General features: G+C 36.4%; 1 protein-coding gene across 7 annotated transcripts in view; it reads right to left on the bottom strand.

Moving 5' to 3' along the window:
• CASK (calcium/calmodulin dependent serine protein kinase) overlaps positions 1-19,084 on the bottom strand; it is a 4,132,188-nt gene that overhangs the window by 1,219,702 nt on the left and 2,893,402 nt on the right. For all 7 annotated transcript variants that reach the window (XM_044072334.1, XM_044072332.1, XM_044072333.1 and 4 more), the window contains exon 9: positions 18,408-18,491. In XM_044072334.1, coding sequence (XP_043928269.1) covers positions 18,408-18,491 — 84 coding nt within the window. The remainder of the gene's footprint in view (positions 1-18,407; positions 18,492-19,084) is intronic.

The raw sequence follows: 19,084 nt of genomic DNA on the forward strand, positions 1-19,084 counted from the left end.
TACACCTTCTGGGAGGAGCAGCAGCCGCCAAACAGAAAGCAATCAGTGAGAAGGTTATCAACTACAGAAACAGGGCAGCTTATCATTTTGGTTTGAATGTTAGCTTTCTGTTTGTTTTTATTATGTATGCACCAATGGGGAGCTGCTGTTCACTGAGAAGTAGGAAATTAATATAGTTATGCCAGGGGTTTTAGAAAGGGACATGCAGTAAGTGCACACTACTGAGGGATGCCCGTGGGACAGACAGAAACAGAGTGTAGTCAAGCAGAGGTTTTTAATATTTAAAGGTGGCGCAGCAGCTCAAGGGAGGAATAGGTAAACTCTCAAGAGGAAGAGGGAGGAAACAGACAGGGTTGATAGGGCTGGGAAGCTTACAATAAGATTATGTTAGGAGACCGAGAGAAGGGGGGGGGCAAGAGCCAGGGCTTGGAGAAAGCTGCGAGAAAACAGGTTTGACAGGGCTAGAAAACTTGCACTAGAATTATGTTAGGAGAACAAGAAAAGGTGGGGATGCTATGGACCAGGACTTGGAGAAAGCTGTGAGGAGAGAAAAGCAATCAACCAGCTAGCCCAAGACAGTACCTAAAGGTGCCTGTTTATCTGTGTGAACTCAAAAGCAGATTTAGTAGAGCATCAGGTAAGTAGAAAATAAAATAAATGTAAAGCTTTGGGAAACTGTATATATTTGTTACAAAAAATGGGATAATAAAATATAAGAATATAAAAGAAATGTGATATACAAGATAAATAAAATTTAAAAATATAAAATAAAATGCAAAGCTATGGAAAAACGTATATATTTGTTACAGTAAATGGGAGGAAAAAAGGGGGGGGGGTCCAGGAGTGTGCACAGCAGAAGAATCAGTAGGAGTATCACAGAGAGAAGATTATAATACACCTACACTGCTCACAGTCTGTTGATAAAAGTAGAACTTGCAGTAGCTTTTACTGGTTTGTACGGAATTCCGCTCTGTGTTCTTGTATGCAAGCAGTTACTTCAGGTTTTTTTTTTTTGTTGGACCTTTGAATGTGTTTAAGGGAACTGCTCACAGCCTGTTGATAAAAGTATAACTTGCAGCAGCTTTTACTGGTTTGTACGGGATTCCGCTCTCTTTGTTCTTGTATGCAGGCAGTTATTTCAGGTTTTTTTTTTTGTTGGACCTTTGAATGTGTTTAAGAGAACTGCTCACAGCCTGTTGATAAAGTAGAACTTGGGGTAGCTTTTACTGGTTTGTACAGAATTCCGCTCTCTGTGTTCTTGTATGCAGGCAGTTACTTCAGGTTTTTTTTTTTGTTGGACCTTTGAATGTGTTTAAGGGAACTGCTCACAGCCTGTTGATAAAAGTAGAACTTGCAGTAGCTTTTACTGGTTTGTACGGGATTCCGCTCTCTGTGTTCTTGTATGCAGGCAGTTACTTCAGGTTTTTTTTTTTGTTGGACCTTTGAATGTGTTTAAGGGAACTGCTCACAGCCTGTTGATAAAAGTAGAACTTGCAGTAGCTTTTACTGGTTTGTACAGGATTCCGCTCTCTGTGTTCTTGTATGCAGGCAGTTACTTTAGGTTTTTTTTTTGTTGGACCTTTGAATGTATTTACGGGAACTGCTCACAGCCTGTTGATAAAAGTAGAACTTGCAGTAGCTTTTACTGGTTTGTACGGGATTCCGCTCTCTGTGTTCTTGTATGTAGGCAGTTACTTTAGGTTTTTTTTTTTTTTTTGAACCTTTGAATGTGTTTAAGGGAACTGCTCACAGCCTGTTGATAAAAGTAGAACTTGCAGTGGCTTTTACTGGTTTGTACGGGATTCCGCTCTCTGTGTTCTTGTATGCAGGCAGTTACTTTAGGTTTTTTTTTTGTTGGACCTTTGAATGTATTTACGGGAACTGCTCGCAGCCTGTTGATAAAAGTAGAACTTGCAGTAGCCTTTACTGGTTTGTACGAGATTCCTCTCTCTGTGTTCTTGTATGCAGGCAGTTACTTTAGGTTTTTTTTTTTTTTTGGGCCTCTGAATGTGTTTAAGGAAACTGCTCACAGTCTGTTGATAAAAGTCGAACTTGCAGTAGCTTTCCAAGTAAAACAAAAATAGAGTAACAGTTTCTTCACAAGCTTTCTACATATATGCATACTTTTTATCAGGCAAGGGAGTGGTGTATTGTGTTGTAAAAATGTTATTGTTTTACTTGGATCACTTGTCTGTGTACTTAATAAAGGATTTTTGACTGGAAACAGACTGCCTGTCTTGCTTGGATTACTTTTAAATACTTAGTAATTCTGTACAATTATATATTTTTTATTATTATTATTATTATTATTTTTTACTTAAGATGAGTTTAAGTTCGTTACTTCTACTACTTTTGTCTGATCTGATTAATATACAGTGATTAACTAGAGATATATGGATTGAAAATTTTCGACACAGAGAAGTTTCTTACACTGATTTGTTTTTGGACCCACTACACTTGTTTAGTGGGTTGTTTTGAGACTTCAGGGATACAACGGAGATTTGTTTTGTTTTTTTGATGTCCTTTACAAAAAGAATATGACCAATGGAGATGCATTTCTTGTATATATAGAAAGCCCATATATTCAAATTGTTTCCTGTATTATTCTAGTGCCCATCCGACCACCCAAAATCGAGCAGCAGTTAAACAGCAACTCATGAGAGCTGTTTGAATGACTACTACTGATCACCATTTTCAGGAAGTATGCAAAACCCTTTTGGATATGTTTTTAAGGAAGAGATATCTGAAGAAATTTCGTAGAAGAATTAATGAGGGAAGTTAGTCACAAAAGAAATTCCAGTCACTTCTTACCCATTTTAAGTAGTGAAATTATAAGAAAAGTACATTTAAATGTTAGTGCTAATAAAAAGGAAACTACCTACCCTCGTAATTCATTGATTACAACTTTAAATTTGGATAGCCATACAATTAGATAGATTTTTATTGTAAACTGGGAGGTCTTTAATGACGATGTAGACTTAAGGGAGAAATTAGGGGTAAAGCTCCACACAGTATTTAGAAAAGGGAAATATTTAAAAGTATAATTGAAAATGTCAAAAGCACAAGAATGGGGGGGGGTAACCTTGTATGTCTACATGTGGGAGCTGTAAATATTGTGGATATATAAGAACGTGTGAAAACTTCAGAATTAATAAATACAATCTTTCAGTAACTGGTAAATTTAACTGTGAGAGTGGGAGGGGAGTGCATACTGCTTTGCATGATCTCTGCCCTGCATTTTACATTGAGAAGACAGAACGCAAGTTAAAGGAACATATATACACGCATTTGTATGATATTAAGAAGGAAAAACTATCTACTGCTTTGTTTAAGCATAGAAATAACTTTCCAGGTCATAGTTTTAAGTTTATTGCAGTTGAACAAATAAAGCGAAATGGCATTGGCAGTTGAAATATAATGCATGTAATTGGCCAGAGATTAATGAACAGACCTCAATCTCCAGCCTATTGAAAATGAAGGCTATAGTGCAATGACTGGTCGATAATACACAACTAGTGATGACTAGGAAGCCTTAATTTTCGCAATGGTTTTTACACAATGTAGGACTATAATTGTGTTTTGTGAATTTAACACACTGTTTTTATCAACAACATTGTTTAGGGTTCATTAGTGAACATTATGAATATATAGTTATGCAAATTTTAAGTTTTTTAAAATTAATGTGTTTTTTATTTGACTTGTGCTTATGTTAAAAGGGAATGGGTTTGATCATGTGATCAAATCACAGATATTTAAACTGGTTTGTATTTTGGAATTTTTATCTGCTGAAGTCTATCTAGATGAAAGCACTTTTCCTGTGGTTATTTCACAATAAAAGCAAGTATTTCCTGAATTGAGCTTATGACTGTTGTTGTGGCTTAACATTTTTTGTATTTTTTGGAGGCTGTGGTTCATGATGTTTTGGAAGTTTATGATTTCCAATAACCTAGAGGAAAGTAAAAGGCAAATGCAGGCAGACCTGGTTAAAATAAATGAAACACTGATGGTGTACATCAACTCAAATAAACGGCTGGGAAAAATGGAAGAAGCTTTAAACAGATATTCAGATAAGGTGATAAAACTGCAAAACTCACAGGTTGAGGTGAAGAAAAGGCTGGCTGAGTGTGAGACTGCACAAGAAGAGATGTTTCAAAAAGTAATAGAATTACAGGACAAAGCATATAGGGAAAGCCTGAGATTTTCTGCTGTGCTCAAAAGTCTGGAAGGAACAGACTGTTTTAATTTTATGAATGGATAAATATGCACTTGGGCTGGTATTCCACAACAGGAATTGTTAACTGAAAGGTCACATTGTGTGCATGCTCCAAAGCTGGTTATGAGAAAACAACCACGACCTTTAATAGTAAGGATGCAATCTTATCAGCAGAGGGAGTTGATTCTGATAAAGCTGTGGCAGAGGAACAAAATACTAAAAGTGGGAGATAGAGTGTTTGTGGAGAATGACTGCTCACTGTACCTGGCAAAAGAGGAGTAAACGTATCCCATTATTCAGAGAATATCAAGAAGCAGGTGTGAGATTCAAACTGCTGTACACAGCTGTCTTCAAAATATTTTCCCTGGAAGAACAAAATAATTTTTGATGAAATACATGCTAAAAAATGCAAAAGTTTGTCCAAAAAAAAGTGAACTGCGAAACAGAAGGAAGTTGTGCTTTTTGTTCTTCTGATAATAAAAAGTGCAGTAGACCACAATGACACTATGCCAATGAAACCTTTTCTAGTGTTTTAACAGAAAATGTTTGAAAAGTGGGGAAATCACAAAAGTTGACTAGATAAATCGAGAGTATGTTTGAAATGAAGCAGAGACAGGGTTTGGGAGAAGGAGATGAACAAGAATAAAACAAAAAAAAAATCAGGAAATATTGGACTTTCTTGGACTTTGTTAAACTTGTAGGGGACTCTAAAGCATATGCCCTACTTCATGTCATTAATGTTTGGAGAATAAAATCGATAACTTGTAAAATGACAAATGTGGGATTACAAAGGAATAATTATTTCTGTGAAACATGATGGAACAAGAAAATCTGGAAATATTGGACTTTTTTGGACTTTGTTAAACTTGTAGAGGAGTCTAAAGCATATGCCTTGCTTCATGTCATTAATGTTCTTATGGGATGGGAAGAGGAGGGAGAAAGTTAACTGTAAGTAAAAGACATTTTTTTCTTAATAGCATTATTTAAATAGTGCATGATTTCCTTTGCATGTTATAAAGTTACATTTTTCCCAATTATTTTTAAGTGTAATGGGGTTACTAATGCAAACTGATGCTCCTGTTTTTTTTTCCTTTCTCCATTCTCTCTTTCTTCATGTTCAGTTTTAAGAAATGCAGACACTACAATGTAAAAAAAAAAAAAAAAAAAAAAAGCATGATAAAAGAAAAATTATTGTTCTTTCTTCTCATTCTTGAATAGGAGAATGACAGGGTTAAGGCCATTAGCTTAATATAGTAACACATTTTAAGAGAAAGTAAGTAAAAGAAAAAGAATATTGAATATTATAAGGCTTTTTTTAGTAAACAGTTTTGTGTCTGGTTCTCGTGTCTCCAGCAGACAATCTGTTGAAGAGAAATGGCTTGAAGAAAATGTTTTCTGAAAGCATTTAAGTATATAGCTGAGAGAGCTATAATGATGGCACAAAAAACAGACATCACTTAACAGAACCACAGGCTATACAATGCTTCTTAGCATGGATAACCTTTCTTTTAGGTTAGCTCAAACCTGTGTGCATGTGGCTGTCTGTTTGGAACATTTGTTCTTATTAGGAGGGTAAAAATTCAATATTTCAAGATGTACATAGTTTTGCTGTTATTATTAAGTTAATATTTGAGCAGAGGAACCAGGCAGGGGTGTCCTCTGTCCACTTTGTTATTTGCATTATATCAAAACGACTGGCAAAGAAAATAAAGGAGTCAGAAATTCAAGGCTATAATTGGTATGGCAGTCAAGAAAATCTGGCTTTATTTGTAAGACATTATTTTACACCTGACAAAACCAGAAAGGGACATTACAGTGCTGTGGAACATATTGAGACAGTTTCAAATTTTTTCAGGATATGAAATTAATGAAGCTAAAACAAAGCCAAGAGTGGTAAATTATGTACCCACATACTAATCAGTTTGGCAATATCCATACTCATGGGGACATGACAAAATGAAGTATTAGGAGTATGGATTAAAAATTATCCCAGTGTGGCAGCTAAGGATATGTGGGTAGAGACTAATAACACAAAAGCCGAGAAAATGGAAACTCTGTTATATGGATACAGATAGTAAGATACAATCAGTTAAAATGTTTTTAGTCCCTTTAGTCTTACACACACGTCAGGTATATTTTTAGCAACCAGAGGAGTATTTGTGGATAGCAATTAATAAAGAGCTGAAGGATTTTATCTGGGAGGGGAAGACAGTCAGAGTCAAGTGGGACAAGCTGATTTTTCCAATAGAACAGGGCAGATTAGGATTTGCCGATTTGATGGATTATTTCAGAACAACACAGTTAAGGCTCCTATACATAGCACAAGCAGAAAACTATAATCCAAAGTGGAATGCGATGATGATGAAACAAGGGTAAAACTCAAGAACCAAGATGAGTTTGGGATTTTGGATGCAGACCGTTAAGGAGAATAACAATAATTCTACAGGATATTATATTTATAAAGTAGCACAAAGTATTCTAAATCAGCCAACATGGGAATGGAGAAAGATTCTGCTGATCGGGATGACTGCAATTAGAGATACAGACAATAGGCAAGAGGGGGCTGGAATTTACTGGAGAAAACTGGCAAAGGAAACAATGTATTGGGAGCAAATAACCAGAAGTAATAGAATGGGAAGATGCTAAGAACTCATCTGGACTGGAGGTTAGAGATTGCCTTCCCTATCAAGGATTGATATCACAGTACAGACAAAGAGAAAGAAATAGGGGGTCCTAAACTAAATACCATCACTGATAGAGTTTTTAGTAGAATTTAGAACAAAAGTTGTGTTAAAGAAAGGAATAATTAGTAGAACATATAAAATATTGCACGATAATGATAAGAATCAATCACAGAAGGTTAGAAACAATTGAGAAGAGAGACTGGATAAGCAATTGACAAAGAAACAATGTGGGGATATATGTATGTCTCCCAAATATGAAAAAAGTCTAGCTGATTAAGGATGTTTGCTTGGAAGTGTTTACATAGGTATTTTTATACCCTAAGTAGACTACAAATTTTTCTCAGGTAAGCAGCATATGTTGGAGGTATGATGGGAAGAAAGAGGTAACTGGGAACATATTTTTTGGTTGTGTAATGAGTTGGCAGACTTTAAAGATTCCCTGAAGACTGCTCTGTCGGACATGCTGGCTGAGCAAATTGCTAGAGCTAGGAAATTATTGTTATAGCCACGATTCAGAATCGGAGTTGCCTAGACATAGTAAGTCCTTGCTGAGTCTAATTATGATGGCTGCCAAAAAAGCAATTACTACAAAATGGAAATTAAAGTCTAAACTAACTTTACTAGAAGTAGCAAAGACAGTAACAGTGATAAAACAATTGGAATTGGAATCTTTATAAACAGATAGGTGCAAATTACATAGGAAAAATGGAAAATGTGGTATCAATACAAGCAGAGGAGGAATGAAGTTTAAAAAGATGTCAGGAACTGAATGAGCTAGGTAATGGTTGACTGACAAGTGCATATATTACAAATGATGTATAATGTTTGCAGCTACAGTTATGTTGGCATGGTTTGCAATGTACGTTTGTAACTCAGATAGTGTCAGTATGGTTTATTTACATTTATATAAATGTAAGACTGCCTATGTCATACGTTTCTTGTTTAAAAAAAAAAAGGGTTCAAAGTAATTGCAAAAAGGCAACTCTTCCTCACTCCTATCACACTGTACAGAAAACACGCCACTAAAAGACACAAATGTAGTCAGGGACCTAGAAAGTTGGGTTGACTACCCCCTTTCTTCTGACCAGCATGTGACAACAGAAGTAAGGAAATTCTTTCATTCGGCATAGTTAACTTGCAAAGAAATATTATCGAGGCCTAAACAGGTAATCACTCCCTTATATTCAGCAATGAGCAAAAACAATTATGGAGTAAAATGCCCCATTTAGGCTACATTTCTTTAAATATATAAAACAATTAGAAAGATTACAAAGGTTTCTAATGAAAAGGATAGCAGGCCTAAATCCTTGAGACATCAAGACAGACTGGAGGCTCTCTTTATTCAGTGTTTTACAGGCATTTGAGGGGAGGTCACTGTCTCACCTACCGTGCCATTAAAGACCCGATTGCCCTGGACCCGGTATCTGTAAGTCCAATGGCTCACATAATACTTCAAATAGAGAACTAAATCTTCACCAGCAAATAAATGAAGCATGGTGAAGTGACAGGATATAACCTAGCACCTTCCTAATGCCTGGAATAAACTTCCCTTGCATGTTAAGCAGTGCAGCTCACCTTCTATCTTTAAATATAACCTAAATGACTGTTTAGGTTTTCAAATATTTACCCTGGAATTGACTGGTATGGTCCTCCTGAAGGAAGGAGGTGGAGCCTGAAGTAGGGTACTGGCATTGTGAAAATGGTCATAAGACTCAGTAGATTTTGAATCTCTATGAATCTACAATACCTTCACCCATGTGCATATGCTCCTACCTACACATCAATGAAGGCTACCATAAGCAGGTTAGTAGCACTAGCCTACATCTATTTTTTCACTGACTTTTGGTGCCATGAAGCCTCTAAGTACTGCATGTCTAGAAAGCCGGAAGTGACATTAATCCATTCTGCATGGATGGGCATCCATGCATCGTCTGCTTACTCCCATCCTCCCTTAAAGGCTCCTCTGGTTCCAGGGGGTCATCTGAGTCATGTTCAAAGCTTTATTCGTCTGCACCACAGAACTGGATAAGCCTTTAACTTTTGTTCACAATCTCCCTCTTTTTCCCTGTTCTACTAACCTGAAAACATGCCAAAAGTGTTACTTTATTCACGAATTCTTACTTAAAAGTAGCAAATGAGAATATCCATTTTTAATTTTTTTTTTTGCAGGCAAAACTAATGGAAAAAGTATTCTCAAATTCTTGAATACATTATGAAATATGGACTCCTGTCTTAAGCATAGCATGCTTTTCCCCTTTCCAAATCTCTGCAAGACTCTGCCTCAATGGCCTTTCCACCTCCACCTAATAATCCCATTCATTCTGTGGTTACAGGAGTCAGGCAGCACTGGGTTAAGTGAGAGCCCTATAGCCCATTTGTTCCAGCACAAGAAGCCCAAGTTAGACAATCTGTTCCCCTGCAGCAAGAGTCATGGTAGGTAGCAGGCCAGCCTGCATTTGCTGCGACATGGCCTACCCTTTCCTGCCATTAGCCATCTTTTATAATTCATTACAGCTGGTTAGCTAAAGGACAGTCTCTTATGCTCCCATGCATACCTCTCTCTCATAGCTGAGCAGCGTGTATGTGTTCTTTACAGCATAAGCTATCCCAGCCTCTTTCACCTTTAAGCAGATGTTGCCAATGCGGTAGGCCAAGTCACTTCCATAGCCCCAGGATTAGCGGGCTGGCATCAAAAGCTTTAATTTCACTGATTAGACACTCTTAAAACCCTACACAAAGTAGGTTTTAGTAAATGGTCCTCTGCTCTTGTTTTGACTACCTAAAAAAGTAGTTGATGTTATGCAACATTCTTTATTCTGACCTGCACAATCTACACTTATGGGGACCCTGGGGCCCCATTTTGGAGCCCCTATTTTGTTCTGCATTAACTGCATGGTCCCCTGTCCTTACACATCATAATCTACTACTTTGTAATGTATTAACTGACCTGCCTCCTGTCTTTACTCACTCTCTAACTCAGTCTTGCCTGCACATTGTTGTAACAGGACATTATTCATACTACAATCAACACAAAAAGGTTAATGATCATAGAATATGAGGTTTACCTGCTCAGAGAAGTAGAAACTACACTGAATTCAACTAGGAAAAGGAACTTAATAAAGAAAGACAAAGTTATCAAAGATTGTTAATCTTCAGAGGGATGAGGATGTGTGGTGTGCCTGAACTTCTGTGCGTAACCTATTTGCTCCATAGAACACAACAGAAACAAACATTTGTACCAGTTTTTGAGCAGTGAATGATCTGGGCATATGTGCCTTCATTTCTGTAAAAGCTAGACTGTTGGGGAGGAATACATTAAGTCTGGGATATTACCACTTAGTCTTCCAATGGGGATTTGGAGTTTTCATTGTCAAATTACGTGGCTTAGGACCTTGTAATGGTAAGTTTTACGTGGCATCCTCTTGCAGGAGCATAGCTTAAGTTTCTGGTAATCTCATTCTTTGCATGCTATTTATAGAGAAAAGCCATTCACTAATTCTATTACATAGTCATCAAAAGCCCACCTGTGCTTTTGGTCTTCCAGTATTATGCAAACAAATACTATACTGCCTCTTCTCCAACCATAAAATGGCACACACTGGCAAAGTTTTGCCAGTTTGGTCTTAATGTTTAAGGAAGCAAAAATATTTTCTGTATGATGCAGCAAGTGCTGGAATGTAGTAGAGGGAAATAATTTTATTTTCGTTTAGTTCAAATGAGCATATAACTAAAATATACAGTAAATGGTAAAGAGAACTATTCTAAAATCATTCTTGGTATGTTTAGAAAGTTTTGGATGTTAAGAAGAAACTGTTAGAAATAAACTGCTAAAATGGCTTCACACTTTCCATATCATACTATCATTATATACATACTTCTAAACTCTCCAGATTTTTGCAGAATGTTCAGATTTTTGCCTCATATTTTGGTCTGTTTCTCCAATTATTGTGATTTTCTGACAAACCACTGGCAAATCATTCATGACTGAAGTCAGAAAATAATAGCAGACATTTGACTTTTAGACTTCATATCCTTTATAAAATTCATGCTAATGCAAAACCTGTTATTCTATCAGCTTTCTAAGTTTGCAAGAGTAATATGTAAAATTGTCCCTATTTTGGGCCTCCCCCCCCCCCGTTTTTATGGCTTTGTCCAGACTTCTTGCTCTAAGAGGTTGAGCGGTATGATTACATATTATACTATAACAAATTGCTTCTCGTATATCATATCTGACATTTACGTGAAACTGCACCCTCTGCATACATTAACAAGTAACAGAAATGTAACATCCTTTAATCTTTCTGATGTGAAACTTAGATTTCAAATATATTAGCTACTATGAACTTATCTAACCTACCCCTTAATCACTTACATTGTCACTTTAATTCACTATTGGTATGGCTACCCACCACTCCACCGGAAAGTTCATTTACTTCTACCTGTTCTGCAACTGGAACTTTCTAAAATCTCAAGTCCATCTGTATGGAGTTAATTGTTTTTTTTTCCTAATTCCAATCTTATCTCAAACTTCTTTTAAAACTTCAGCTGTTATGTTTAAATTCAAATAAGGCTGCCATAAATATTTCTACATGGTAGAACTCTCTCAAAAATTCAAACCAAATTACATTTCCCAATTAAAAAAGTTTTAATATTTCCAAGCCTTAGTTAAGACTAATCTGCCTTACCACTACCTCTTGCTCTCTGTTATACTTGCATCTCACTACAATAATAAAGCAGACATCATCTTGCTTTTTCTCATACTAATATAGAATTGTATAATAAAACATCTGGTTGACTTACTGAACCTCAATACACATTTTTACTAATCATTTACCTTTTCATCAAATGTTATGCAAATGTTAAACCCACATCTATCACTCACAGACCACTGAACACAAAACTGTATTTCACTTCTCCTTGTGTAAACAGACTTTTAACAACATCTTGCATCTACATTTATCTTCTGTTCTAATTCTCAGATGTCTATTTTTTAAATGCTGTATGTATTTTCAAATAGAAGCTATAGTTTCTGTTACTTGTTACAGATTATGAGGCTGAAAAGTAAAATCCACACACAATTTAATATAAGTGCTTTCGTACATACCAATAATATGCACTTCTTCAGACATTACATTTCCCAAAATTCAACTGTTTCATAGTTCATATACCAAATTGATTAATTCAATGATTAAATAATTAATTCAATAATTGATGAAATCAAATATTACATTAAATTAAATAAGCACCATTTCATAAAGGAAACAACCATAAAAATGCATAATATTCCTAAAACTTGTGTAACAGGTTATACATGCCATCTTATTAAACCTTACATGTTATCTATCCAATGCTTTTAATTTTAAAAGACATTTGACAGAGCAAGTCTCATTCAAACCAGGAAAAATATGTGCATTTGTTTGAAGTTGCCATTTTAATTCACTTTCTTCAACTCCCAAGCACCACCTCTTATTATTGGTGTGTACGAAAGAGCTTACATTAAATTGTGTGTGGATTTTACATTTCAGCCTCATTCTTTGAGTTTACTAGTTTAAATTTGTGTTGTTTTGGTAATGATGTTTCAGATTATCATTTGTGGGATTTAATTAAAGCTGCCTTTAATAGAATAAGCTTCAGTAATAAACACTGGTGAAACAGCATTTAATTGTAAGTACATTTTGCTTCAATCTCTAAATCACACAACTATTCTCAAAGGCAATTAACCAATTGTCTCCACACAGATGAAAATGAGTCTTTGGCTAAGGGAAAGGAAGTGAAACTGCAAGAAAATAATTATTTTTATTCAAGTAAACAGGAGATGCTTAAATGTCACCGAAACCTGAGCTATTCCCCCCCCCCCACCCCCCAGGGGAAAGAGGACAAAAGCTGCAAAGTGGCTAGTTCTAAGAGTTTAAAATCTGCAACTTTCAAGAAAAGCTGCTTTCATGGAAACAAACGTTAATACATACATCTGCACTGACTTTTCAGCAAGTCAAGAAATAGTTAAATATACTTCCCAGATAATTAGGCTTAAAGCAGAGACAAAATTACTGACAGGCACCACATTTTCCAGTGTTACTATGCTAAACACTGCAGACACCCTACACAACATAATTGGGTCTCTCTCATCGAGCATAGCGGTTTGCAGCCAGTTATAACCAGCTATAACAGATTGTGAATAATAATGTAATAGAAGACACCCACAAGATGATACACATTTGCTTCACAGAAGAAGCAAATTTTTAAGGCACTTTGAGGTATAAAGGGTGCTGTAAAAACATCTCAAGCAATAGAAAGATGACCAGTGAATATAACAAAATGGGGATAGAAAGTTTGAGGATCCAGGAAAAATACTCGTCTGGGATACAGATCTTTGTAAATTCACATTAATGTTTACTGTTATCTCCTGCAATTTCATCAAAAATCTGGGAAGGGTCTGTAGTGCTGATCCAAATCTCATGTACATAAATATTTCCATCTCCAGGATAGTAAACATTTCCTGAACTGACCAATCAATTTAATTGCATCACTAGAGCTATTCCTGGGACAGGTAACAAAAAGAATTAAAACCAAACCAGGGTGAGAAAGGAAGTAAAATATATAAACAATACACATGGCACGTGGACACAGGCTGGAAAAAAACAAGTACAGCCTACTGCTAGCAAACATTATGCACAACCATAACACATTTAGTATTTGTATTAGCACTTTTGAAGATGACACAGACACATGTACCTCTGAAAATGGACAGTGCCCAACAACACAACTCTGGCAAATAAATAGCTGGCCAGATACAATTTTCCAAAAAAACAACCATGCTCTGGAGCTGAAAGCTGCTGAAATTTAATGTCTTCTGGTACCTCGGCTATACAAGCCTTCACAGGAATAAATTCACAACATACAGCAGTACTTTTTATAGATACATCAATTAAATAATTAATCAATTAACTTTTTTTTAAAAAAGTATTTAAAGAACCATGATACATTAGCCGGCCTTAGGCATAGGCCAACTAGGCGGCCGCCTAGGGCGCCGCTCTAGCAGGGGCACTTTTCCAGTATTTATTTGGTGTAGGTAGACCACGATGGGGGCACCATGGAGCCCTTTTTCCTAGGGCACCAGTTGACCTAAGGCCGCTCCGATCATTTCCATACATTCAATTTTTATAAACTAAGATTAATTTCTAAATTCAAGCCCCTCGAGGCAAGTGTGCCAAAATTCAGTATAAACTGACTTTCCAAGTTAAATAGCTTTTGAACATAATTACCACTATTTATATAATCAGGTTTAGCCAATACACAGAAAAAAAGAGATTCAGTAACTCCCCCATGGACTGTATGAAAATGTTCAGAAATACGGTTATCCAACCTGTAATTCCTAACATCACCTAAATGCTCAAGGATACATGTTTTCACTTTACGTCTAGTTTGACCATTGTACCATCTTGGGGGTATACAAACACAACCCACAATATATACTACCCCACAAGATAGACAATTAAATCTTTCTGTAGTCACATATTTCACACCATTTATCACTTCCCCTGATATATTCTTCACTTTCGAACATACTTTGCACTTTCCACACTTGAACATCCCAACATTTTTTACCCTAGAACCAATGTTATATCTCAGACTAAGTAGTTATTTTAAATTTTGGAACCTCCCATATGAAAAGGTAACTTTTTTAGGAAACAAATGGCCTACTTCATCATTAAAACAGACAATAGGCCATAAATTATCCACCACACTTTTCAAAACTTCAAAGAAAGGTGAAAATTTGGTTACAAAAAAGATTTTTTGGTCATCATCATCACCATGATGGCTAATCATACACATGGCACATGGACACAGACTGGACAAAAACAAGTACAGCCTACTGCTAGCAAACATTATGCATAACCAGAACACATTTCGTATTTGTATTAGCACTTTTGAAGATGACACAGACATATGTACCTCTGAAAATGGACAGTGCCCAGCAACACAACTCTGGCAAATAAATAGCTGGCCAGATACAATTTTCCCTCAGTTACTTTTCCTACAATACTTGGCTGACTACACTTAAAGGACAACAATGGGATTCTATTATTAAATGCTCAACTTCTCTGTCCTTTTTCTCCCTTTCTACTTTCCCTGCTATGAATAAACAACAATACAGCATTTAAAATATTTTAAATCGACTGTTTCTTTCCACTAGTTCAGTACCACACTGTACTGTGGTGGTTTCACTTTCAAAAAACTTTTATCCCACTCTGGAAAAGTCTCCAGTTCACTGATGACATCAAGGCCGCTGATTACAGGTAGTTTTCTGGCCAGTTTCCTCCCCAAACTGACATCACCATGACTGTCCTAAAAACCCAACCATGCTGTGATGTCAAAGCTCCCTGGTCCTTCCCCTACCCATACAGAAAGTATAGGTTAGAACAAGGAAACAGTGCATGACTCAGTCTCCTGCTGTGAGCTGTCAGTCACAGGAGGTAACAGCTCAAATTACCCATAGCACTTTGACAGCTAGGGATGTTAGGTATGAAAGTCTGTTCTGTTTCATTTGCACTGTTTATGTTTTAAGCAGTTACTGAACAGCATGAAATATTACTTAAAACTGACAAATCAGTGCATGCATGTAAAACAAATGCAATGACAGGAGTTTTAGGAAGAAAGAGGCCCGCATGATGTATTTTTTTTACAGACAAGCACTACATTGTGGGACACCTAGAGGCAGACAAAACAATCAGGATCACTTCAAGATGCTAGACACTCCATGTGAGCAGACTCAGAAATTACGTATAAAAATATTAAAAATCGGTAAATAGTCCCAGAGTGGTGTTAAAATGTAGGAAACACCAAACCATGATGAAATAAACATGTTTTTTGAGTCTGTGGGTGTGGTTCTCCTTTAGCTTTGTACTTCACTTTCATTATACTTTCTGAGAGCATGACAGATGAAATGGTATCAAAGCCGGTGCTGAACAAAATGTAGAAACTGAGGTAAAACACACACACACACACACACACACACACACACACACACACACACACACACACACACACACACAGATCTCTAGACTGGATGCTGACTAGGTTAAAGGGAAAAACTTGTTGGAAGCCAATGGAATAGTGTAGTGCAAGACATGCTGTAGGGCCAATGCTGCCCCCTGCAGGTTGCCGTTAAACCACTGGAAAACAAGCAGTACTGCTCGACAGCAATGTTGGGGTCAAAGTGATGTCAAAAATGTTTCTCTGCATGTGTGAGAACTTGGGAGATAGGATTTAGGAGAGGATGTCGATAGATTACAGCAGTGCTACACAGACAGTAACTGAATTTTATGTGCTTTGGGTCCTTGGGAAAGGCCCTCCTAAGTGTTTTGGAGGTTTACTGAACAGTTCAATGACTTGGACATGAACATGCCAAGTTTGAGAGATTCAACTTAATTATTCACAGGGTCAGCCTTAACCCTGATTAAAACGAACTTTGGTATCTGATATTACTTCCACTTGATCTAACAAACATTTACTTTCTTTATCTTGTAGGTACGGTGGTAAAAACAGCTACAATGTTATCATGTTCAGGTGCATGTACAATTTACAATACATGCTATTTCCAAGTCAGATGATGAAGGTGGGATTTATTTTGTAAAACAAAATGAATACCATGTGTTTTTTGATTTTTTAAGTGCATTCATGTGCTCTTGTCTTTCCTTATAGAGAAAACCACAGCAAAGTATTCTGGATATAATCAGAAACAAGTCACTTCTTACAATGGGGCTTCAGTATACATTATATCAATGTTTATTCTAAAAGTAAGGTATTCCACCTGCACCCAGTTCATAGCATACCTCTCAACTGCTATGATTTAAGAACAGTGTTATGAATTTGGTCCTCAGATTTACCCTTGCTCCCCTATATTATCTGATCTTAAAATCTGTTTATGGGTGAATACCTTATTGAATAAATACAGTAAGTCTATAAAAAGACTTCTTGCCACCCACTATATACAGTGTAGTACATAAACAACCTATATTATGAAAACTAAGAAAGTGCTCCTCTCTTTCTGACCACCTGCTATGATTTGTTTTTGTTGTTTTTAAAGGCCAGTGCTATTATTTTTAATACTCACAGGTTGAGAGGCACGGTTTATGGTTTACCTTTTAATAGCCAGTGCTATTATTTGTAATGCTCCGAGGTTGAGAGGTATAATTCATAGCATGCATTTTAAAGGCCAGTGATATGATTTTTGTGCTCGGAATATGGACTGCCACATGCCTTTCCAGTACATAAAAGTGTCCCGATGTTGCACCTACCATGAAAATATACTGCCTATATACTAATTTAGATAGTGGGTGAAAATATATTGCCTATATACTAATATACATAGTGGGCTATTATTACAGGTGCACTGGATCATGATGCTGCAATTAGAGGAAAAAACGAGGGCTATCCTTAGCAACAAAATAAAACACAAAAAAACCCACACTTTTTCATTAAAAACTGTATAATTCAGTACTCTACATAGTAACAGGATTACTTCTAACTCAAAATATTTTTTTTGTGGCAATAAAATAACATAGCTCTAAATGCCCATGAGCTACTTTTGTCTGCAGTTCATTTTGTACACTAAGGTAGTAGTGAAGTCTTCAGCAAATACACACAGTATTTCTGGTATACAGTAGCCAAGAAATAAACAGTACAGATGTATACCAATCTCCTATAGAAGTGTGGTGTCATCAATGTTAGGACATATAACGCTAACTACGCAAATGAAAAAACAAGCATGTTACTGAGCTACAAAAACAGAGGAATTATGTTACAAAACACCAGTATATTTAAATCTATTATAGGAAATAAACAGCACTAGAAATGACCCAATGCATAACAGCAGTAATGAGGCCGGTCAAAACACTTGAGTTTGCCTTATCCTTTGACCTACAGAATGTGGCAGTGTTATTAAATAAGCAATAAAGCATCAGAGGGTTTACCTTAACAGTTTAACTGCTTCCCTAAGCCTGTCACAGTCAGAGTTTCTTTATGTCACAAAAGAGATTCGCAGGATCTACTTTACTGCATGTGCAGCGTACGTATCTACAATTTAAAATTTCAATAGGCGAGGTGCAGAGGAATTAAACCTGGAATGTGCCAGCCCATGACAGGATACACAGGTATGTACAAGTACACATGGATAAATCCATACGACCGGATCCATGGGGAATATGGGTGAACAATTAATCACCTATATCTTTGGCATATGGATGGAAACTGGAGTACCTAGTGAAAATCTACACACATGCAGGAAGGGCACGCAAATTCTACATAGAAAGTACCCCACTCAGGATCTGAGCTGTACAGCCAAGTGCTATAACACAGTAGCACTAACCGCTGTGCCACAGATGTTCGGACAATATCAAAATACAGTATTTATTACAAAGCAATGACAACATTATCCCTACAGGGAGAACCGATGGGGCAAGTGCTCTTGAGAAGGCAGGATACAAAAAAGCAAAACAAATTGATATTACCTTTAATTTTCTTCTTGCATTAAATTTTCTTAGTTGTTCTACTGTTTCAGGAAGATGAATCTTGTATGCATAGCGATCTCTCTCCTAGAAAACATCATAAAACATAAAAAATATTAAAATCTCTGGAACACGCAATATGCAACATCATGTTCACAAATTTGTCAATGAAGGATATGTGCTGTAGATGTTATTTACAATACATAACAATGTTTCCATGTGGGAAAACAGTAACTGATGTTTAGACTACACCAACATTACTACAATGACAGCAGGCATCTCACAGCATCTCAAATATAAAAGGTAAGCCTTAAAAATACATATTATTGTTATTTTCACGATTCTCACAACGCTGAGCCCCCAGCATTATAAAGCTATACAGAAAATTAAACTAATGTACTACCCCCTATGATGTTAGTTTGTATGCTATAAGCAATGACATACATTCACGGATTCATTCTGTGGACAGGGTGGTCTCCACTAGGCCTAAAGTCAATTTTCCCAGATAAACATTCTAGTTAATGAAGGATTACCTGGGAAAATAAACATTCTTGTGAATGAATCTGAAATCTCAGTACACAAACCACTTATTCTATGTCACAATGCAGGATGCTATATCATCCAAAAAGTTTGCTGTCTTTACATTATGCTCAAGCTACATTACTGCAATGGTCAATTTA

Source organism: Protopterus annectens, chromosome 5.part0, assembly GCF_019279795.1.
Source record: "Protopterus annectens isolate FY-2018-M chromosome 5.part0, PAN1.0, whole genome shotgun sequence".
In the NCBI taxonomy this organism is placed as follows: domain Eukaryota; kingdom Metazoa; phylum Chordata; order Ceratodontiformes; family Protopteridae; genus Protopterus; species Protopterus annectens.